Source organism: Stomoxys calcitrans, chromosome 1, assembly GCF_963082655.1.
Source record: "Stomoxys calcitrans chromosome 1, idStoCalc2.1, whole genome shotgun sequence".
NCBI classification, from domain to species: domain Eukaryota; kingdom Metazoa; phylum Arthropoda; class Insecta; order Diptera; family Muscidae; genus Stomoxys; species Stomoxys calcitrans.
This window is the reverse complement of record NC_081552.1, coordinates 124,969,416-124,994,683: the sequence shown is the minus strand read 5'-3', so window position 1 is coordinate 124,994,683 and position 25,268 is coordinate 124,969,416. Positions and strand designations below refer to the sequence as shown.

At 38.0% G+C, this 25,268-nt stretch overlaps 1 protein-coding gene across 1 annotated transcript in view; it reads left to right on the top strand.

Moving 5' to 3' along the window:
* LOC106095163 (MOXD1 homolog 2-like) overlaps window positions 1–20,909 on the top strand; it is a 600,098-nt gene extending 579,189 nt beyond the window's left edge. Inside the window, exon 9 of the mRNA XM_059366963.1 lies at window positions 20,667–20,909. Within this exon, the coding sequence (XP_059222946.1) occupies window positions 20,667–20,723 (57 nt within the window). The 3' untranslated portion in view covers window positions 20,724–20,909. The remainder of the gene's footprint in view (window positions 1–20,666) is intronic.
* The last annotated feature ends 4,359 nt before the right edge of the window (window positions 20,910–25,268 follow it).

Sequence of the window (25,268 nt, the reverse complement as noted above, 5' to 3'; positions counted from 1 at the left end):
ATACAAAGGTATACTAATCTTTACACATACATCATGAGGTCGCGTATCTACTATTCAAGATGTTACATACCGAATGTTAAGATTGGTATAGGATGAACAAAGAAAAAGTCGAATAACTTCAACATAGGCCACATATGTATATTTCACCTTTATAATCCAGTTCGGCCAACTTTATCGAAATACCTGTCATAAATAAGTCTTTACGGTGGTCACGTTCGGAGACCTAACTTAACGTTATCTCAACTACCTCTTTTACAGGAAGTTGCAAAATCGCTTAAAGGCTATCAGAAGTTTTTTATTTTTTTTAAAGAAATAGATTGACTGAGAAGAAATCAATGACTGACAAATATTTTGAGGAAACACGTATTAACAAGACACGCCCAATTATTTGCCCCCTGTACTTAAATTCTTACATCAAATAGCAAAACTAAAGAAATATCAGAACAATGTCAAAGGCAATGTCCTGTTAGTGTGAAAGCAAAATTGTAATAGCTCATATACATACATACATACTCTCTCAAACACAAATACATCCCCATGCACACAAGACTTGCAAATTACTAAGCATTGATTAATGAAAACATAAGCAATAATCTATATTACTGATGGCGTTATGTACATACATTCAAACTAATATTGTAGAAAAACAAACGAACTACATACATATATAATAATACATTTAAACATACAGTATGTTTACTCCAAAATTTTAACGCACACATATACATACATGCCTAAGTGAAAAGTTATATGTACAGAAACAAAATAAGAAGATCCGTCAGTTAATTTGTAATATCTGACAAAATAGTGTATTTGTAAATAACAAAGTTACTACTACATAGGAACTATATACATATACGCGTATATGCATAAGTATAGATACAGATTCAAATAAGCAATAAATGATGTTAGAAAAAATCACTTCGGCATTAAAGTAAATATAATCGATAAAACACACATTAAAAATCAGGTACATACATACGTACTTAAGTCGTGTTAAGCAAACAGAATAAACCCTTAAATTTATATATACATCAAGCCGACATACATAAATACAACCACAACCACATAATAACAAATAATATCCGCTTATCCAAAGTAGCAATCTTTAAATTGTCGTTATCCAACGTTGTAGTCCAAGTAGAAATGTCAGAAAATCACCGGTTCCTTGCTTTCCACTCCTTCCACCACCTATTGGTCCCACTAGCAAAAAAAAAAAATATTCGTTGTAAAAATTGTAGTTGTAATCGAGTTAAAAAAAGGATGCACGAATTGTAATTGCATTGCAAATCAGTTAATTTGGTCGGTAATCGTCGAGGTGAAAAATAGGCATTTGTACCAAAGGAGCTGTATCAGACTGTAAACCCATTCAGACCATATTTGACACGTATGTTGAAAGTCATGGAAGAAGCCGTTGTTCAAATTTTCAGCCAAATCGGATAATAATTACCCCCCTATAGAGGCTCAAGAAGTCAAGATGCCAGATCGGTTTATCAGGTTATGAACCGATTCAAACCATATCTGGCACAGTTATTAGAAGTCATAACAATACAAGCTATGCAAAATTTCAGCTAAATCGGACAAAAATTGCGCCCTTAAGAGGAACAAGAAGTCAAGATTTATGACCGGTTTATATGGCAGCTATATCAGGTTATGGACCGACTTGAAACATACTTAGCACAGTATAAAAAATATATTTTTTGGTATAAAAAATATATTTTTATTGAAGTTTTGGAATCAATTAGAAATGAAATTGATGATGGCAATGTTAGTTTTCTCGTCCTAATAGATCATTCAAAGGCTTTCGATTCGGTTGCTCATCATTACTTATATATGAAGCTCAGACAATTTTTTCAATTTCGGCGATACTTCTACCAAATTGATTCAATCATATCTTAGCAATCGGCAACAGTCAGTGTACGTAGAGGTTTCAATATCAGAGCCAATTCTAGTTCCCATGGGAGTACCACAAAGCTCAATAATTAGTCCGCTCCTTTAACGCTCTACGCAAACGATCTTTCTACCCAGCTGGCCATAACCAAATCCTTATGTATGGTGATGACGTTCAGTTATACTTTAGCGACTCTGTTAATAATATTAGTGAATGTGTTGCAAAACTCAACGAGGACTTGTTCTGTGTTTATAAGTAGGCTACAGCAAATGGTTTATTTCTGAATCCCCAGAAATCAAAAGTGATTGTTATTCACAAAAATAAAAGATTTAGTTTGCGAGAACTGGATATCACTATGAATCAACAGAAAATTAATATTGTGTCTTATGCTATGGGCGTGAACTTCTTTCAAACTGCGATTCACTTATCCAACGAAAATTAAATGTAGTAGCATTAGTATGTCTGTGGTATAAGAAGGACTCAACATGTTTCTCATGTGGCTACTTCCCTCTACGACTGTAGCTTCGACAATCTACTACTAGATTGTCTAGATCTGGAAGCAAATGTCTCTATGACAGATTAATATTTGCCCGATCTAGAAGGGGTAGGAAACTTGTCACTTTTAGAAGAAGGAGCCTAGTATCTGACTGACAATTTTATACGAGTACCATACGGCTTAGGAATACTCTGCCTCACAATACCCAAAACATCAGCAACGCGTCGATTTTTCGAAATCAACTTTTAAAAATTTTGTTTTTTTCTATTAGGTAATACAATATTATAAACTTTCACAAAGTTCTAAAGTTTATTTTAATTTATATACCCTCCACCATAGAATGGGGGGTATACTAATTTCGTCATTCTGTTTGTAACTACTCGAAATATTCGTCTAAGACCCCATAAAGTATATATATTCTTGATCGTCGTGACATTTTATGTCAGTCTAGCCATGTCCGTCTGTCTGTCGAAAGCACGCTAACTTCCGAAAGAGTAAAGCTAGCCGCTTGAAATTTTGCACAAATACTTCTTATTAGTGTAGGTCGGTTGGTATTGTAAGTGGGCCATATCGGTCCATGTTATGATATAGCTGCCATATAAACCGATCTTGGGTCTTGACTTCTTGAGCCTCTAGAGTGCGCAATTCTTATGCGATTGGAATGAAATTTTGCACGACGTGTTTTGTGATGATATCCAACAACTGTGCCTAGTATGGTTTAAATCGGTTTATAACCTGATATAGCTGTCATATAAACCGATCTTGGGTCTTAAATTCTTGAGCCTATAGAGTGTGCACTTCTTATCCGATTTGAATGAATTTTGGCACGACGCGTTTTGTTATGATATCCAACAACTGTGCCAAGTATGGGTCAAATCGGTCTATAACCTGATATAGCTGCCATATAAACCGATCTTGGGTCTTGACTTCTGGAGCCTCTAGAGTGCGCATTTTTATCCGACTGGAATGCAATTTTGCACGACGTGTTTTGTTATGATATCCAAAAACTGTGCGAAGTATGATTCAAATCGGTTCTTAACCTGATATAGCTGCCATATAAACCGATCTGGGATCTTGACTTCTTGAGCCTCGAGAGGTCGCAATTATTATCCGATTTGCCTGAAATTTTGCACGACGAATTCTCACATGACCATCAACATACGTGTTTATTATGGTCTGAATCGGTCTATAGCCCGATACAGCTCCCATATAAATCGATCCCTCTATTTTACTTCTTGAGCCCCCAAAGCGTGCAATTCTTATTCGAATTGGCTGACATTTTACACAGGTCTCCAACATAAAATTTAATTGTGGTCCAAGCCGGACCATAACTTGATATCGCTCTAATAGCAGAGCGAATCTTTTCTTATATCCTTTTTTGCTTAAGAAGAGTTGACGGGAAAAGAACTCGACAAATGCGATCCATGGTGGAGGGTATATAAGATTCGGCCCGGCCGAACTTAGCACGCTTTTACTTGTTTGGGATCATTTAGTTGATGTTAATAAATTTATTTTTGACTCTAATTCTATTACTGTCGAAGTGGCTGAGCTTTGCTATTTTAGCCCGTCAAGAAGCCTTCGAATATCGGCAATTGATTTTTTTTAGTACATTTCCATGAAATTTTAATTTTGTTACATTAATTTCAACGCCTTTTCAACCTTCATACAATCCATATGTGTTTTTAGACTACGAATTCAGGACTGTAAAACTAGTAGTTTATAAGCATTTATAATTTAAAAATATGTATAGGCACCCGGCCTAGATGTTGGCATTGTTGTGGTTAGAGTTATGGACGGCGCAGAGCACAGAAGCCAAAGATTGAATCGCATCTGACAAAATGTATTGATTAATAGCTTGTGATGCAGTGTTGTTGAATGATGACCTTTGATCTCGCACATCATCTGAAGATGGAGTCGATTAGCATTCCCTTTCTTCTCCGGTCGTCTCCTTTTATCCGAAATTTGTTGTTCGGCAACTTTTCTATTTTTGGCATGCGAGTATAGCAAGGTATAGTGAACGTTACTTCAATCCCATAGCAGCCGGTTGTACGCACCGGATTGAACCGATGGAATCCTTCATCGGCAATGGCTGCCGGCTCAGTATACGTGTTCGTCTTTTTTCGACATGGGAGAGGCACATTCCGGAGTGCCTTCTCAGCATGCTTCTGGTCCGTGCCGGGATTGGAAAGAACCCCGGACCCTGGTTCTGTTCGGTTTGCCAGAACCGCCTCCATCATCGGTCGGGGTCGGTAAGGTGTAACCGGTGCATGGAGTGGGTACATTTCCGATCTTGCTCTGGCCTCACAACACTACGGGAGTACAGTCACACTGAATATGTTGCAAGGTGCTTTGCGAACATAGCCAGCAGTGCTTTAAACCATTTAAGTCACCCGGACCTTGTGAAATATTTCCGGCGTTACTACAGAACGAGGCGGACTATCTGGCGCCCCATTTGGCCAGTATTTTCACAGCATGCCTGGCAGGAGACAAGGGTGGTGTTTATACCCAAGCCCGGCAAGACATGTTATGCTATACTGTACTTTCTACTCAAAACCATGGAACGTATTGTGGACACCATGATAAAGAGTAGGATATCCACCGAATTGCTCAGATAGAAGCTCCTCAAGGATTCCTTCACCACAAATTCCGTTATTATAAACCTTCGATTGACATCATTATTCCAAGATACCGGCGTCTCCGTGAGTCCCGCCGTCTCCTATGGAAAATGGGGTTACATAAAAAGCTTCAACATGTTCTCCGTTGTCTCTGCTCTCACTCCCATGTCGTCTACTAAAGTTTCAGTTTGGACATGGATTTTTGAGAGAAACTTTTTAATATTGGCGGCGTCATTAACGCTATCGATCTGTTCGCAGAAAAGCTTCCTGGAAGAGGCATGTCCAAGTCTTCTTCTGAGTAGCCTTCCGAATGTTGTCCAGTTGGTTCTCAATTTATTCCGGTAGCTTATCGAATTCAGCGCTGGCCGTAGTGATGGTCAGAGAAAGAGTGTTCTATGGAGCCCCTTCAATCCTGAACCTCATCGATTAGATTTTCTGAACATATCGTCACATCTAAAACCTCCTCCCTAATTCTATTAATAAAGGTAGCGGTGTTACCAATATTAAGTGTTATTAGGTCGTTGGTATTTAAGAACTCTGCTAGGACTTGGCCCCGCTTATTTTTGTTGGTACTACCCCACGAAATAAGGTGAGAATTCGCATCGCTCCCAATTAGTACCTCATTTCCTGTCTGTTTTGCTTTCTTCACCAGCTGCTGCATGCCAGCTACGCTCCACCGTCTCCCTGTCTCATCACTGTTGCATCCGACTTTGACAACTCTGGGGAAAATATATAATTAAAATTTTTATGACAAATAACGCAGGTCCTCGGCCTAGTAAGAGTGTTGGCATAGAATAATTGGTAGTTGATATGGTTCAGTCCAGAAACTTTGTTCCGGAACGTCCATGGCTCCTGAATTAAGGTAATATTAATTTTGCCCTTGCTGATTTTCTCCATCTGTGTAGCAGTCTCGCACCGGTGGAGGTTTATCTGGATTACCTCAATCATCGGTCCTCCTGTAGATGGACATCTTGGGAGTAGGTGATGATCTCATCGTCTGCTTCCTGCTATATAGGCTCTATTGACTTTCCTGCCACTGCACTGCCTGATGTCATCATTTTAGGTTCTTTGCCTGTTTTAGTCTTCCGACTCTTTATAAAGTCGGTAATGGTTCCATCGTCGTGTCCCTGTTCGTTAGGCTGTATTGAGATTCCCGTCCCTGTACTGCCTGATGTTTCAATGCTAGGATCTTTGCCTATCTTCGTAGATGATATTGAAATTGTTTTTAAAGCAAACAATTTTAATGAAATGCTTTCCAAAAAATAAAATTTTTGTGACATTTTCTGCAAACGCAATATTTGTAACATAATTTCAATGAATTTTTTAATAAAATATTAATGAATTTTAATGCAAGTTTTTCCGAAGAATTTTTTATTAAAAACCTAAAAACAAATATTTAATAAAAAAATTGGTAAACGCAAAATTGCAAGGACATTTTTAAAGATAATATTTCAAAGGAATTTTTGAAGATAAAATTTTATTTTCGTGATTTTTCAAACATCTTCCAGCAAAGAAATTATAAAAGTTGAGCAAGTGTTTGTTGTTATTCAAAACACTTTGACTGGCTAGTGTATCATGATTACGGTTCGGCCATCTAACTTCAACAGCACTTTTTTCAAATCGATTAAGGTGCCCTGTATAACCACAGACTATTGGGTACGGTGTAGAGCACGCTTTTGTTTGAAACAGGGCTCAATTAGTCCTCCAACTCTCCTTAGAGTAGGGAAGAAGAAGAGGGAAGAAAGCCTTACTTTCTACTATTTCGATACAAACTAATCATTAATGCTAAGAACAACAAACACATCAAAATTGCCAAACTCTTTTTGTTTTACAGTAAACACTCTTTGAATGTCACTGCAAGTGCTTTTTGTGCGAAGGCCGCATTGATCTACAGCACAGTGACGGACCGGTTCGTATGGTTTGTCTGTTTGCACTCTTTTATTTTGATCTCTAAAATCTTTTCGTGATTTTTCGAACATTTTCCAACTCGAGATCATATTTAATGCTTTCTATTCAAAGAATAGCATACCAAAAAAAAAAATTCTAAAAGTTAAATATTTTATTGTTATATTTCTTAAGTTTTTCTAAAGACAAAACTTCACAGCAAAAACTTATGTCATTATTTCTGGCATGTAAAATAATAATGGATAGCTCATTCTTCTTCGATATACTAGCTGCTTAATTACAATGAGTTATCAACAGGAATACCATCTTTGTTACCGGTAATACAAGTGTCGCTACAATCAACCTTTGATAAAGCGCTAGAATTGGCAATAATAGAAAAAGTCATTATTATATCCTTGGGATTCAGGAGTAAAATATATTATATTCAACAAGTAAAAGCGTGCTAAGTTCGGCCGGGCCTAATCTTATATACCCTCCACCATGGATCGCATTTGTCGAGTTTTTTTCCTGGCATCTCTTCTTAGGCAAAAAAGGATATAAGAAAAGAGTTGCTCTGCTATTAAAACGATATCAAGATATGGTCCGGTTGGGACCACAATTAAATTATATGTTGAACACCTGTGTAAAATTCCAGCCAATTCGTATAAGAATTGCGCCCATTGGGGCTCACGAAGTAAAATAGAGAGAACGATTTATATGGGATCTGTATCGGGCTATAGACCGATTCAGACCATAATAAACACGTTCGTTGATGGTCATGAGAGGATCTGTCGTACAAAATTTCAGGCATATCGGATAATAATTGCGACCTCTAGGGGTCAAGAAGTCAAGATCCCAGATCGGTTTATATGGCAGCTATATCAGGTTATGAACAGGTTTGAACCTTATTTGACACAGTTGTTGAAAGTAAAAATAAAATACATCCAAAATTTCATCCAAATCGGATAGGAATTGCGACCTCTAGAAGCTTAAGAAGTCAAATCCCCAGATCGGTTTATATGGCAGCTATATTAGGTTATGGACCGATTTAAAGCATACTTAGCACAGTTGTTGGATATCATAACAAAACACGTCGTGCAAAATTTCATTCTGATCGGATAAGAATTGCGTACGCTAGAGACTCAAGAAGTCAAGACCCAAGATCGGTTTATATGACAGCTATATCAGGTTATGGACCGATTTAAACCATACTTAGCACAGTTGTTGGATATCATAACAAAACACGTCGTGCAAAATTTCATTCTGATCGGATAAGAATTGCGTACGCTAGAGACTCAGGAAGTCAAGACCCAAGATCGGTTTATATGACAGCTATATCAGGTTATGGACCGATTTAAACCATACTTGGCACTGTTGTTGGATATCATAACAAAACACGTCGTGCAAAATTTCATTCCAATCGGATAAGAATTGCGCACTCTAGACGCTCAAGAATTCAAGACCCAAGATCGGTTTATATGGCAGCTATATCAAAACATGGACCGATATGGCCCATTTGCAATACCAACCGACCTACACTAATAAAAGTATTTGTGCAAAATTTTAAGCGGGTAGCGGCTTCCGAAGTTAGTGTGCTTTCGACAGACAGACGGACGGACGGACAGACGGACGGACATGATAAGATCGACATAAAATGTCGCGACGATCAAGAATATATATACTTTATGGGGTCTCAGACGAATATTTCGAGTAGATACAAACAGAATGACGAAATTAGTATACCCCCCATCTTATGGTGGAGGGTATAAAAATAGCATTTCGTAAGTCAATATTATACATGCTCCAAAATACTCCTAAATTGGACATATTTAACGACCATGGCAATATGGGACTCAAATGAAAGGTATTTGCGAGTAGAATAAGAATCTGATATCCAAATGTGGGGCCACGTTTCTGGGGTCCACCCCTTTTTCAAAACCACCCCCCAAACAGATCTTATTAACTAACCATGGCAATATGGGGCTTAAATAAAAGGTATTGGAATGTAGAATACTAATCTGATATCCAAATATGGGACCAAGTGTTTGGGGGGCCACCTCTCCCCAAAAACATCCCCCATACGGGACAAATTTACGTCCATGGCAATATAGGGCTCAAATGAAAGGTCTTTGGGAATAAAGCACGAATTTGATCTCAATATTCGGGAAAAGTGTCTATAGGCCACCCCACCCCAACAACACCACCCAAATAGTAAGTATTTTCTGACTATTGCAATATGGGGCTCAAATAAGAAGGTTTTTAAAGTGGAACACGATTCCGATATATATTTCCAAGGCTAACTCACTGAGTGGCCGCCCATCCCCCAAACCGGTCATGTTTGCCGACTATGGAAATATGGGGCTAAAATTAAAGGTTTGTGAGAGTAGACCACGTATCTGATATCAACATTAGGTACCAACTGTCTAGCGGACGTCCCATCACCATAACAACCCCCAAATAGGACGTATTTGCTCACCAAGACAATTTGGGTCTTAAAGAGAGTGGAGCTAAAAATTCATAGTTTTTAGGGCCAATACTCCAAACCGGACATATTTGCTGACTTTTGAAGTAAGGAGTTTAAATGGGATTAGAAAACGAATTTGATATTTAATTTTGAGGGCAATGGCAATCATATGTAGATATATGAAAATAGAGCACGTTGCTGATATAATTTCCGGGCTTAGTATTTGGATGACCACCCCAATCCCCAAAACACCCCTTAATCGGGCATATTTACCGACCATGTCAATGTGGAGATTAAATGAAAGGTATTGGGGGTAGAGCAAGAATTTATACCCAAAATACCCCACAAACAGCAATTTTTTAGTAACCATCGCAATATGGAGCTCAAATAAAGGTATTTGGGACTAGAATACGAATTTGATATCCAAATGAAGGACCATATATTTAGGGCATCACTCCTTCCCCAAAACACCCCCCAACGTGTAAAAATTTTTCGACCATGCCATTATGTGGCTCAAATGAAAGGTATTTGAGATTAGAAAACGAATTTGACAACCTATTTTGGAGCCATGTATTTGGGGGACGCCTCATCTTGTAAACTCCTCTTAAGCTAATGGCAATATGGGGTTTAAATAAACGGTATTTCAGAGAAATGCACGATGCTGATATTGTCTCAGAGCCAAGTATATGGGGAACCACCTCTCCACCTAAAACATCACTAAATCAGACAACATGAGAATATCAGGCTGAAATGAAGTATTTTAAGAATGGAGTACACCTTACATCCAAACTTAAATTCGTAGACCAATAAAGATCATATGGGATTCATATAAAGGCACTTATATCGTTAAACTGTTAGTCAAGCGATATACTATTTTCGTAGCATGGTACTTCACTAAAAGATCTTCAATTGTCGAAAATAAATATTCCAAGGAAACTTTTGTTCCATATAAAGTAAAACAAGTAAAAGCGCACTAAGTTCGGCCGGGCCGAATCTTATATACCCTCCACCATGGATCGCATTTGTCGAGTTCTTTTCCCGGCATCTCTTCTTAGGCAAAAAAAAAGGATATAAGAAAAGATTTGCTCTGCTATTAGAGCGATATTAAGATATGGTCAGGTTTGGACCCCAATTAAATTATATTTATGTTGGAGACCTGTGTAAAATGTCAGCCAATTCGAATAAGAATTGCGCTCTTTGTGGGCTCAAGAAGTAAAATAGAGAGATCGATTTATATGGGAGCTGTATCGAGCTATACACCGATTCAGACCATAATAAACACGTATGTTAATGGTCATCAGAGAAGTCGTACAAAATTTCAGCCAAATCGGATAGGAATTGCGCCCTCTAAAAGCTCAAGAAGTCAAGTCCCCAGATTTGTTTATATGACAGCTAAATCAGGTTATGAACCGATTTGAACCATATTTGGCACAGTTGTTGGATATCATAACAAAATACTACGTACCAAAATTCATTCAAATTGGATAAGAATTGCGCCCTTTAGAGGCTCAAGAAGTCAAGAAGTCAAGACCCAAGATCGGTTTATATGACAGCTATATAAGGTTATGAACCGATTTGAACCATATTTGGCACAGTTATTGGATATCATAACAAAACACGTCGTGCAAAATTTTATTCCAAGCGGATAAGAATTGCGCAGTCTAGAGGCTCAAGAAGTCAAGACCCCAGATCGGTTTATATGACAGCTATATAAGGTTATAGACCGACTTGAACCATACTTGGCACAGTTGTTGGATATAATAACAAAACACGTCGTGCAAAATTTCATTCCAATCGGATAAGAATTGCGCACTCTAGAGGCTCAAGAAGTCAAGAAGTCAAGACCCAAGATCGGTTTATATGGCAGCTATATCAAAACATGCATCGATATGGCCCATTTACAATACCTACAGCTGACCTACACTAATAAGAAGTATTTGTGCAAAATTTCAAGCGGCTAGCTTTACTCCTTCGGAAGTAAGCGTGCTTTCGACAGACAGACGGACGGACGGACGGATGGACGGACGGACAGACGGACGGACATGGCTAGATCGACATAAAATTTCACGACGATCAAGAATATATACTTTATGGGTTCTCAGAAGAATATTTCGAGTAGTTACAAACAGAATGACGAAATTAGTATACCCCCATCTTATGGTTGAGGGTATAAAAATAATAGCGGCAATGGTTTCAAGTGTTGCCACTTGGCTTTTTTGCCATTTTCCTCACGATAAGCAGAGTAGTACTTTTCCGCCTGTTTGTAGCCATCGTTTCGCCGATGTTTTTTACAATATATGGAGTTTGATAGCATTCCGCTTAAAAAATTTGATTATTTCATTTAGTAGGACATCCCCTCATTTCTTATGATACAATTTTAAAAAAGAATTATGTTATCATTGAAATTTTTTTAATGTTTTGAAAAGTAATCGCGAAAAAGCGAACAAAGATCAGTCATTAAGGTGTAAATACTTTTTCATTGGTGCTATATGTGAACAATAATTAGCACTAATGTCTTCCTTCAATCGAAGATTGTTTTTGTTTTCATAGTTTTTAGGGCCAATACTCCAAACCGGACATATTTGCTGACTTTTGAAGTAAGGAGTTTAAATGGGATTAGAAAACGAATTTGATATTTAATTTTGAGGGCAATGGCAATCATATGTAGATATATGAAAATAGAGCACGTTGCTGATATAATTTCCGGGCTTAGTATTTGGATGACCACCCCAATCCCCAAAACACCCCTTAATCGGGCATATTTACCGACCATGTCAATGTGGAGATTAAATGAAAGGTATTGGGGGTAGAGCAAGAATTTATACCCAAAATACCCCACAAACAGCAATTTTTTAGTAACCATCGCAATATGGAGCTCAAATAAAGGTATTTGGGACTAGAATACGAATTTGATATCCAAATGAAGGACCATATATTTAGGGCATCACTCCTTCCCCAAAACACCCCCCAACGTGTAAAAATTTTTCGACCATGCCATTATGTGGCTCAAATGAAAGGTATTTGAGATTAGAAAACGAATTTGACAACCTATTTTGGAGCCATGTATTTGGGGGACGCCTCATCTTGTAAACTCCTCTTAAGCTAATGGCAATATGGGGTTTAAATAAACGGTATTTCAGAGAAATGCACGATGCTGATATTGTCTCAGAGCCAAGTATATGGGGAACCACCTCTCCACCTAAAACATCACTAAATCAGACAACATGAGAATATCAGGCTGAAATGAAGTATTTTAAGAATGGAGTACACCTTACATCCAAACTTAAATTCGTAGACCAATAAAGATCATATGGGATTCATATAAAGGCACTTATATCGTTAAACTGTTAGTCAAGCGATATACTATTTTCGTAGCATGGTACTTCACTAAAAGATCTTCAATTGTCGAAAATAAATATTCCAAGGAAACTTTTGTTCCATATAAAGTAAAACAAGTAAAAGCGCACTAAGTTCGGCCGGGCCGAATCTTATATACCCTCCACCATGGATCGCATTTGTCGAGTTCTTTTCCCGGCATCTCTTCTTAGGCAAAAAAAAAGGATATAAGAAAAGATTTGCTCTGCTATTAGAGCGATATTAAGATATGGTCAGGTTTGGACCCCAATTAAATTATATTTATGTTGGAGACCTGTGTAAAATGTCAGCCAATTCGAATAAGAATTGCGCTCTTTGTGGGCTCAAGAAGTAAAATAGAGAGATCGATTTATATGGGAGCTGTATCGAGCTATACACCGATTCAGACCATAATAAACACGTATGTTAATGGTCATCAGAGAAGTCGTACAAAATTTCAGCCAAATCGGATAGGAATTGCGCCCTCTAAAAGCTCAAGAAGTCAAGTCCCCAGATTTGTTTATATGACAGCTAAATCAGGTTATGAACCGATTTGAACCATATTTGGCACAGTTGTTGGATATCATAACAAAATACTACGTACCAAAATTCATTCAAATTGGATAAGAATTGCGCCCTTTAGAGGCTCAAGAAGTCAAGAAGTCAAGACCCAAGATCGGTTTATATGACAGCTATATAAGGTTATGAACCGATTTGAACCATATTTGGCACAGTTATTGGATATCATAACAAAACACGTCGTGCAAAATTTTATTCCAAGCGGATAAGAATTGCGCAGTCTAGAGGCTCAAGAAGTCAAGACCCCAGATCGGTTTATATGACAGCTATATAAGGTTATAGACCGACTTGAACCATACTTGGCACAGTTGTTGGATATAATAACAAAACACGTCGTGCAAAATTTCATTCCAATCGGATAAGAATTGCGCACTCTAGAGGCTCAAGAAGTCAAGACCCAAGATCGGTTTATATGGCAGCTATATCAAAACATGCACCGATATGGCCCATTTACAATACCTACAGCTGACCTACACTAATAAGAAGTATTTGTGCAAAATTTCAAGCGGCTAGCTTTACTCCTTCGGAAGTAAGCGTGCTTTCGACAGACAGACGGACGGATGGACGGACGGACAGACGGACGGACATGGCTAGATCGACATAAAATTTCACGACGATCAAGAATATATACTTTATGGGTTCTCAGAAGAATATTTCGAGTAGTTACAAACAGAATGACGAAATTAGTATACCCCCCATCTTATGGTGGAGGGTATAAAAAGGCGGAGGGGGCCCGGGTCAGCTAGTAACTTTATTAAAGTAAGATTTACTGAGATGAGATAGTGAGCGGTTTTTTCTTTGACGAAAGAGCAATTTACATTCAAATTGAAAAGATAATTAAAAAACACCGAGGATACTTCTCTCACATAAAAGTGTGCAGTCCGATACTAATTTGTATTGTATTGTGTTTATTTTAATTGTGATAAAACCCATACAAATGAGTAGGTCTTGTATAAAGTATGGGGAAGGTAATCGTACAGTTTTGATTTGCAACTTAATTATAAAGTAACAAGTAAAAGCGTGCTAAGTTCGGCCGGGCCGAATCTTATATACCGTCCACCATTGATCACATTTGTTGAGTTACTTTCCCGGCATCTCTTCTTAGGCAAAACAGGATATAAGAAAAGATTTGCTCTGCTATTAGAGCGATATCAAGATATGGTCCGCTTTGGACCACAATTAAATTATATGTTGGAGACCTGTGTAAAATGTCAGCCAATTCGAATAAGAATTGCGCCCTTTGGGGGCTCAAGAAGTAAAATAGAGAGATCGATTTATATGGGAGCTGTATCGGGCTATAGACCGATTCAGACCATAATAAACACGTATGCTGATGGTCATGAGAGAATCCGTCGTACAAAATTTCAGGCAAATCGGATAATAATTGCGACCTCTACAGACTCAAGAAGTCAAGATCCCAGATCGGTTTATATGACAGCTACATCAGGTTATGAACCGGTTTGAACCTTATTTGACACAGTTGTTGAAAGTAAAAATAAAATACGTCATGCAAAATTTCAGCCAGATCGGATAGGAATGGCGCCCTCTAGAAGCTCAAGTAGTCAAATCCCCATATCTTGTTTATATGACAGCTATATCAGGTTATGAACCGATTTGAACCATACTTGGCACAGTTGTTGGATATCATAACAAAACACGTGGCGCAAAATTTCATTTCAATCGGATAAGAATTGCGCACTCTAGAGGATCAAGAAGTCAAGACCCAAGATCGGTTTATATGGCAGCTATATCAAAACATGGACCGATATAGCCATTTACAATACCAACCGACCTACACTATTAAGAAGTATTTGTGCAAAATTTCAAGCGGCTAGCTTTACTCCTTCGGAAGTTAGCGTGCTTTCGACAGACAGACGGATGGACGGACAGATATGGCTAGATCGACATAAAATGTCGCGACGATCAAGAATATATGCACTTTATGGGGTTTCAGTTGAATATTTCGAGTAGTTACAAACAGAATGACGAAATTATTAGCATACCCCCTATGGTGGAGGGTATAAAAATTGAGTGAATTATTTTTATTTTAACAATTTGAAAGCAGCAAAGAAAATTTCAGAGGTCAAATTAACGAAAGAACAAAAAAATAGTTTTTGAATTATATAAAATAACTAATAACCAAAATTTTAGTACATATGCATTTTAACAATGTGTATTAACGAAAGGATTATATTAAATAAATAAATTAGCTCAAGATTTTGTTTAACTTGTGTAGCAAAACTAATATGAATTAATTATATATAAAAATATTAAATTAGATAAAAAATGGTTAAAATGGATTGATTCTGATTCTTCATAAATTGAATGGATTCTTCATAAATTGATTAGAAAGGATTGAATATATATTAAAAATCGAAGATTTAAACTCTTTTTCGTTACATAAAGTTTGGATATTAATGGGAAGAGTTTTCCAGAGGCGTATTGTACTAATAAAAAACTCTTGCTCTGATATCCGATATTGGTGTAGTATTTGAATGAAGTATAGCAGATAAATAAGACGGCTTATTAGTATATATTATTTTGTGTAGTGCCAGCAGCGTACGTATTTTAAGGTATGCATCGAAAGTGACATCAAATAACTGTCTGGCAAAATCCAATATCCGATCTCTCCTACGCAAACCAAAAACATATCTAGCAACACCATTAGAGGCAACATGTTATTTATTTTTAAGCACTGTGTCACAATTAGGAAAAATTTCAAAAGAATATAAAAGTTTTGGCAGGATATATGTTTTGGCCAAGAGCATTCTGATTTCTTTGGGAGTATACGAGCGACTCATATACAAGGTCCTTAATACACCATACGTTTTGCCAATAAAACGATAAGCCCATGATAATATATCATCAAAAACTACCCCAATATTACTCGCTGAGGTCATTATATCGATTAATTGCAATATTAAGATTTAGCGGCATTATTGTGCGATTTATGGAAATGGGTATATATTTTGACTTCGATGGATTCAAAAAAAAAGGCCACTCGCATTTGCCCACGCATTAATTCTGTCAAGGTCGTTATTCAGACGCACTATGGTATCATTTATTTTCTCAGCTGACGTGATTACATTTAATTAAACATCATCGGCATACATATAAATACTACAACTCTGCAACTGTTTGGGAAGATCATTGCTGTATAAAGAAAACAGGAGAGGGTCTAATATTGAACGTTGTGAGACGCTGCTCAAAACTTAAGGCATCTAGAATTACGATTTCCAACTGATACAGACTGACTACGATTAGAACGATAAGAAAGAATCAGATTTGTTGATGATTCGGAAAATTTAAAAAAAAATGTTTAAGTTTGAGACAGAGAATTTTGGGTTCAACAGAGTCAAACGCCTTAGTGTGATCTAAAAGAACCAGAACAGTGATTTTGTTGCGGTCAATATTATTTCTTATATCTTCAACCACTTTCAAAATTGTAGTGCAACTGCGCTTCGGTCCGAATCCTGATTGGAGGTATATATATGCTTCTAAATTTGTTAGTTCAAAAGGTGTTGAAATATCTTCGAAATGTTTGGAAGTATGGCTATAGGTCTAAATTCTTGATTATTTTTCGGTATTGGGACTACTCTTGCCTGTTTCCAGGGTTGCGAATAGCAGCTCCCTAATATAGTGATAAAAAATTGACAATTTTAACACGGGACCTTTGTATTGTAAATCAGAAGCATACGCTCTGTGCCACATAATTACTTGACTAACTCCCATCCGTTAGAATTTTGTGTCTATTAATAGAATTTGTCAAATCTAAACACAAAAGCATGACCATCTTTGATGAAACAGTATTAAAGTTTGCTTTTGTGTTAAAAACAAATATTGAAAGGAGAAAATAGTGTTCAACTAAGATAATATGTGAATATTTTTGACAATTTGTTTGCTTAGCCATGAGTACTTATCTTTGAACTATGTGTATGTATATTTGTGCGGAAGGACTTTCCTCCTGGGACATCGACCAAGAAATTGAGAGCGACGCCTAAATATAAGTAGGTAAGGTTAAAACAAGTAAAAGCGTGCTAAGTTCGGCCGGGCCGAATCTTATATACCCTCCACCATGGATCGCATTTGTCGAGTTCTTTTCCCGGCATCTCTTCTTAGGCAAAAAAAGGATATAGGAGAAGATTTGCTCTGCTATTAGAGTGATATCAAGATATGGTCCGGTTTGGACCACAATTAAATTATATGTTGGAGACCTGTGTAAAATGTCAGCCAGTTCGAATAAGAATTGCGCCCTTTGTTGGCTCAAGAGCTGTGGGAGCTGTATCGGCCTATAGACCGATTCAGACCATAATAAACACGTATGTTAATGGTCATGAGAGAATCCGTCGTACGAAATTTCAGGCAAATCGGATAATAATTGCGACCTCTAGAGGCTCAAGATGTCAAGATCCCAGATCGGTTTATATGGCAGCTATATCAGGTTATGAACCGACTTGTACTTTATTTGACATAGTTGTTAAAAGTAACAATAAAAAACGTCTTGCGAAATTACAGCCAAATCGGATAGAAATTGAGCCCTCTAGAAGCTCAAGAAGTCAAGTCCCCAGATCTGTTTATATAACAGCTATATCAGGTTATGAACCGATTTGAACCATATTTGGCACAGTTGTTGGATAGTATAACAAAATACTACGTGCCAAAATTCATTCAAATTTGATAAGAATTGCGCCCTCTAGAGGCTCAAGAAGTCAAGACCCAAGATCGGTTAATATGACAGCTAAATAAGGTTATGGACCGATTTGAACCATACTTGGCACAGTTGTTGGGTATCATAACAAAACACGTCGTGCAAAATTTCATTCCAATCGGATAAGAATTGCGCACTCTAGAGGCTCAAGAAGTCAAGACCCCAGATCGGTTTATATGGCAGCTATATCAGGTTATGGACTGATTTGAACCATACTTGGCACAGTTGTTGGATATCATAACAAACCACGTCGTGCAAAATTTCATCCCAATCGGATAAGAATTGCGCACTCTAGAGGCTGAAGAAGTCAAGACCCAAGATCGGTTTATATGGCAGCTATATCAAAACATGGACCGATATGGCCCATTTACAATACCAACCGACCTACACTAATAAGAAGTATTTGTGCAAAATTTCAAGTGGCTAGCTTAACTCCTTCGGAAGTTAGCGTGCTTTCGACAGACAGACGGACGGACGGACAGACGGACGGACATGGCTAGATCGACATAAAATGTCACGACGATCAAGAATATATATACTTTATGGGGTCTCAGACGAATATTTCGAGTAGTTATAAACAGAATGACGAAATTAGTATACCCCCCATCTTATGGTGGAGGGTATAAAAAGGGTGCGGATATTAAGACGCCCCATGCCACTATGGACATACACCTAAGCCAGTAGTCGGCTTGTTGTGCACTCTAAATACTAAAAAGTAATCTCGAAAAAAAATTTAAGTCATAAATTCCGTGCTGCTTACAAAATCCCTAATTGTTTTCCTTACCATTTTCCTTAGTTGGTTTATGTCTTGTATTGTGTTCCCACCTTAGTGCCGGTGTTTGTTAGCCGCGAAAGCCGGGCAATGACATAGGAAATGCTTCAACGTCTCATTAATTTTCCCGCATGCACACAGGCAATCACTTACCGCACCGATTTTGCATAAGTTAGTTCGTAGTCTTATGTGTGCTGTTATGAAACCGAAAGCTTTACTGAGCTCCTGTTTGCTTCCTTTCAGTAATAGCCTCGTCTTCTGACAATCTGGATTCCCCATAGGATTTTCGTCGTCCAGCCGACCGTTTCGCGTTCGTAGCCCACGCTCTTAACTCGGACCGCGTCGACCCGAAAGTCTTCGGGTTAACCAAATTTGTAAATGGCAGTTTTCTCACCGTCACACCAATTGGTCTCCTTTTCATTCCCCATCACTCCCCTATGGATCATCATCCAACTTTCTGTAGCCTAGAGTTTTAAGACGTATAGTTCACGTAGTTGCAGAATCCCATCCAGGATTTGTTCTGAGTTCTTTTTAGCTCGGCCGTAAAGGTGTCCCAGTCATGTGTTGGCCTCATTGCTTTCGACTTTTGGAAAAACCTTCTGCATCCCTTCCCTAGACCAACCAGTTCTGTCGGGCAATATGGTAATCTTTGTTTGCCACTTGGGTTGGTTTGCTTGCCACTTGGTTTGGTTCATGCTGAATCAAGGTAGGCTCTCCGGTCATTCATGATCCGCTCAAAAATCATATTAATGTCCTCCACAGCATTCACTTTTTTCTTACTTTCCTTTTGTTTAGACTTCCCAGATACATATTTTTCTTTGCAGTACCTCTTGCCCGTTCCTGGCAACAAAGAACGGTCTATTTCCTTTCCAATAAATCGCCAGACTTTAACTAATTGTTTATTCGATATGTAGATCACATCTTTCATTACCATTTGAATTTCCCCATATCTGATGATATGAATTAGCATCACTGCTCACAATAGCTTCGAATCGTAAGTCAGTTAGATGAATGACGGCCGGTAATGTGATTGACTAATACCAGTGATGGCTTCAGTACTTAGCGATGTTGCAAGAAAACAGGATCTATGAATTCCATTACCCGCACCATCATGAAGTTTTAATCCAGGAATTCTTAGAAACAAGGGGCAATTTTTATTACAATATTAAAAAATGAACGCAAACCTTGTTTTATCACAAAAAAATTCGGTGCCGCCGAATTAATCACGTTTAACTTAACCCTAAGTAGAACTCTTAGTACGTAATAAGTCTGAGTTAAATGGTTTAATTTACTACATATAAAATAGTTGTTCGCTCTTAAAATGATAGCATCTTTATTCTCCGAAAACTCTTGTTCCATTCTACACTGCATACGACGTCGCTTATGATCCGAATGAACTTATATTTTGTGGACTTTTTCGATTATTTCAAGTGGTTTAATTACTAACGGTACTACTTTGCATACTTGATCAAATGATATATTCAATGAATACATAGTCGTATATATATAGGATAAAATATTTGTTAGTGTTTAAAAAACATTCTTAAACGAAACACCCGCCTCTTCACAACAACAAAACAAAACCAAAGATTAAACATATTTAGACATACAAACATACCCATACAAATAATATAGGCTAAAAAAGCACGCAAATATATATACAAGTATACAAAATAAATGAGTTAGATGGTCGTTCTCGACAGTGCCCAGTGTTAAGGTCTTAAATAACCAATATGCATTAATATATCTATATTCCAACATACTCGTACATTCCACAATATCCAATCAATCACAAAATAATCCTTTTCCTCTCCTACGGCGAACCCATCTACATACGCAGAAACAACAATTAGTATCCCATACATTTTTTTATTATTTCTCATTTTTCCACTTGTATTTGCAGTGTAAAATAGTGTCACCCGCACACACTACGTACGTATGTACATTTGCCGCAACGTAAACCTACCGGAAACGCAAGTAAAGATAGGAACAAACTCAAAAATAGCATATTGTCTATTTGCTTTCAGAACAGTGATTAAAAATAATTTTTATGCAATTACGGATTGCAGACCATCTGTAATTTTCTCCTAATTTATAAAATTTTCCCAAATCAATAAATATTTACATAAACAAAAACAAAAATCAACTGTTATATGTGTTTCATTTGAACGGATAACTTAATTTATAACCACATTAGTTAATATGGTAAGTATGTAATTTGCATGAGAATGCTAATCTTATATATAAAAATCAATTTGTGTTTGTTTGTTGGTTTGTTTGTTTGTGTGTTCCTTATAGACTCAGAAACGGCTGAACTGACTTTCTTGAAATTTTCACAGATGGTGCATAATGATCCCGTGGTGAGAATAGGGTACTATATTTTTTGATATCTGAAGGGTGAGCGGACCCTCCCCTTACCCTAATTTTCAGAAACGTCAGATCTCGGAGTTGGGTGGTGCGATTTTAGCGAAATTTTGTGTGCTCTCATATGGTAAACTAAAAATAAAAATTTGGTATCCAAATTTCGGATGGGGTACCTAGGTGGCCTGCCCCACTCTAAAACCTACCAAACATATATTTAGACCAATCACGACAATATGAGACTCAAATGAAAGGTATTTAGGATAAGAAAACATACTTTTAATTTGAGCCCTATATTTCCATAGTCGGCAAACATGACGGTATGGTCGTAAATTTGTCCCCTTTGGGGGATGTTTTTGGTGAGAGGCGGCCCCCAAACACTTTGTCCCATATTTGGATTCGTATTCTACATTCAAATACCTTTTATTTAAGCCCCATAATGCTATGGTTAGTAAATAAGTTCTGTTTGAGGGAAAAGGGGTGGACCCCCAGAAACGTGGTCCCACATTTGGATATCAGATTCGTATTCTATTCGCAAATATCTTTCATTTGAGTCCCATATTGCCATGGTCAGTAAATATGTCTGACTTAGGGATGTTTTGGGGCTTGGGGTTGTCCCCCTACCACTTGGTCCGACAATTGGATATCAGATACGTTTTCTTATCCTGAATACCTTTCATTTGAGCCCCATATTGTCGTGATTGTTCTAAATATATGTTTTGTAGGTTTTATGGTGGGGCAGCCCCCCTAGGTACCCCATCCGAAATTTGGATACCAAATTTTAATTTTTAGGGTACTATATGAGAGCACACAAAATTTCGCTGTAATCGCACCACCCATCTCCGAGATCTGGTGTTTCTGAAAGTTATGGTAAGGGGGAGTGTCCGCCATGTCGATCTAGCCATGTCCGTCCGTCTGTCCGTCCGTCCGTCCGTCTGTCCGTCCGTCCGTCCGTCTGTCCGTCCGTCCGTCCGTCTGTCCGTCCGTCCGTCCGTCTGTCTGTCGAAAGCACGCTAACTTCCGAAGGAGTAAAGCTAGCCGCTTGAAATTTTGCGGAAATACTTCTTATTAGTGTAGGTCGGTTGGTATTGTAAATGGGCCATATCGGTCTTGATTTAGCTGCCATATAAACCGATTATGGGTCTTGACTTCTTGAGCCTCTAGAGTGCGCAATTCTTATCCGATTGGGATGAAATTTTGCACGACGTGTTTTGCTATGATATCCAACAACTGTGCCAAGTAAAGTTCAAATCGGTTCATAACCTGATATAGCTGCCATTTAAACCGATCTTGGGTCTTGACTTCTTGAGCCTCTAGAGGGCGCAATTCTTATCTGATTGGAATGGAATTTCGCACGACGTGATTTGTTATGATACCCAACAAGTGTGCCAAGTATGGCTCGAATCCGCCCATAACCTGATATAGCTGCCATATAAACCGATCTTGGGTCTTGACTTCTTGAGCATCTAGAGGGCACAATTCTTATCCGATTTGAATGAAATTTTGCATGACGTATTTTATTTTTACTTTCAACCACTGTGTCAAATAAGGTTCAAATCGGTTCATAACCTGATATAGCTGCCATATAAACCGATCTGGGATCTTGACTTCTTGACCCCTAGAGGTCGCAATTATTATCCGATATGCCTGAAATTTTGTACGACGGATCCTCTCATGACCATCAACAAACGTGTTTATTATGGTCTGAATCGGTCTATAGCCAGATACAGATCCCATACAAATCGTTCTCTCTATTTTACTTCGTGAGCCCCAATGGGCGCAATTCTTATACGAATTGGCTGAAATTTTACACAGGTCTCCAACATATAATTTAATTGTGATCCGAACCGGACCATATCTTGATATCGTTTTAATAGCAGAGCAACTCTTTTCTTATATCCTTTTTTGCCTAAGAAGAGATGCCGGAAAAAGGACTCGACAAATGCGATCCATGGTGGAGGGTATATAAGATTCGGCCCGGCCGAACTTAGCACGCTTTTACTTGTTATATATAAGATAGGAAAACAAATATGTTGCTCTCTTTTTATACCCACCACCGAAGGATGGGGGTATATTCATTTTGTCATTCCGTTTGCAACGCATCGAAATATCCATTTCCGACCCTATAAAGTATATAAAGGGTGATTTTTTTGAGGTTAGGATTTTCATGCATTAGTATTTGACAGATCACGTGGGATTTCAGACATGGTGTCAAAGAGAAAGATGCTCAGTATGCTTTGACATTTCATCATGAATAGACTTACTAACGAGCAACGCTTGCAAATCATTGAATTTTATTACCAAAATCAGTGTTCGGTTCGAAATGTGTTCAAATTTTGACAAATTTTGTTCAGCGATGAGGCTCATTTCTGGTTGAATGGCTACGTAAATAAGCAAAATTGCCGCATTTGGAGTGAAGAGCAACCAGAAGCCGTTCAAGAACTGCCCATGCATCCCGAAAAATGCACTGTTTGGTGTGGTTTGTACGCTGGTGGAATCATTGGACCGTATTTTTTCAAAGATGCTGTTGGACGCAACTTTACGGTGAATGAACACATTTTGAACCGAACACTGATTTTGGTAATAAAATTCAATGATTTGCAAGCGTTGCTCGTTAGTAAGTCTATTCATGATGAAATGTCAAAGCATACTGAGCATCTTTCTCTTTGACACCATGTCTGAAATCCCACGTGATCTGTCAAATACTAATGCATGAAAATCCTAACCTCAAAAAAATCACCCTTTATATTCTGGATCAGCGTAAAAATCTAAGACGATCTAGACATGTCCGTCCGTCTGTCTGTTAAAATCACGCTACAGTTTTCAAAAATAGAAATATTGAGCTGAAACTTTGCATAGATTCTTCTTTTGTCCAAAAGCAGGTTAAGTTCGAAGATGGTTATCTCGGACTATATCTTGACATAGACCCATATAGACCTATCCGCCGATTTAGGGTCTTGGGCCCATGAAAGGCACATTTATTGTCATATTTTGCCAAAATTTGGGACAGTGCGTTGTGTTAGGCCCCTCGACATCCTTCTTCAATTTGGCTCAGATCGGTCCAGATTTGGATATAGCTAGATAGCTAGATAGATTGCTCCGAAATTTGGTACAGAGAATTGTGTTAGGCTCTACGACATATTTCTGCAATTTGGCTCAAATCAGTTCAGATTTGGATATAGCTGTCATATAAACCGATCTCTCGATTTATGCTTTAAGACCCATAAAAGGCGCTTTTATTGTCCGACGTCGTAGAAATTTGAGACAGTGAGTTTCGTCAGAGCCTTCGACATCCCTCTTCAATTTCGCCCAGGTCGGTCCAGATTTGGATAAAGCTGCCAAATAGACCGATCTTTCAATTTAAAGTCTTGGCCCTCTAAAGGCACATTTGTAATTCGATTTCGCTGAAATTTGACACAATGACTAAAGTTAGACTTTTCAACATCCGTGTCGTATATAGTTTAGATAGGTCTATATTTCGATATAGCTACCAAAAACCAATATTTTGTTATGCAAAATTGAACAATGACTTGTACTTTTTAGAACACTCAATGTCCGTGCCAAAGTTCGTCCAAATTGCACCAAATTTCGATATAGCTGCTATGGGGCCATAAATTATGCATTTTTGACCGGATTATGGCGAAAAGTAGTTTGCATATATACCCGAGGTGGTGGGTGTACACATTTTCGACCGGCCGAACTTAACGCCTCTTACTTGTTCTCTTTACTCACGTAAACTTAATCTCGTTGAAAAAATAACAATGCGCATATTCAAAAATTTGTAATGGAAAACGTTCGCGTACTTTATTTGCCAGCAGAGAAGAGAGCGGACGTTCAGTTCAAACTGTGCCCGCCCTTAGGCGCATAGGTGGAGGAAACTATTGTTGAAATTGACAAGTAGAAATATCTAGCGAACTTTGGAAATGTAACAGATTGGGAAACCTCGAAGACCATTCCAACGAATGCCGTCACATTGGTACGGTATGCAACTTTTGCAGAAAATTGCCATCTATTGGCTGATACTATATTCGTTTTTATGGTAAACTAGCCGAACCGGGCCCGCTCCGCTGTGCCTTCTTTAACTCTCTAATATCTTTTGGAGTGGGGACACTTCGCCTTGAATGCAGATATGACGCTGAACGCG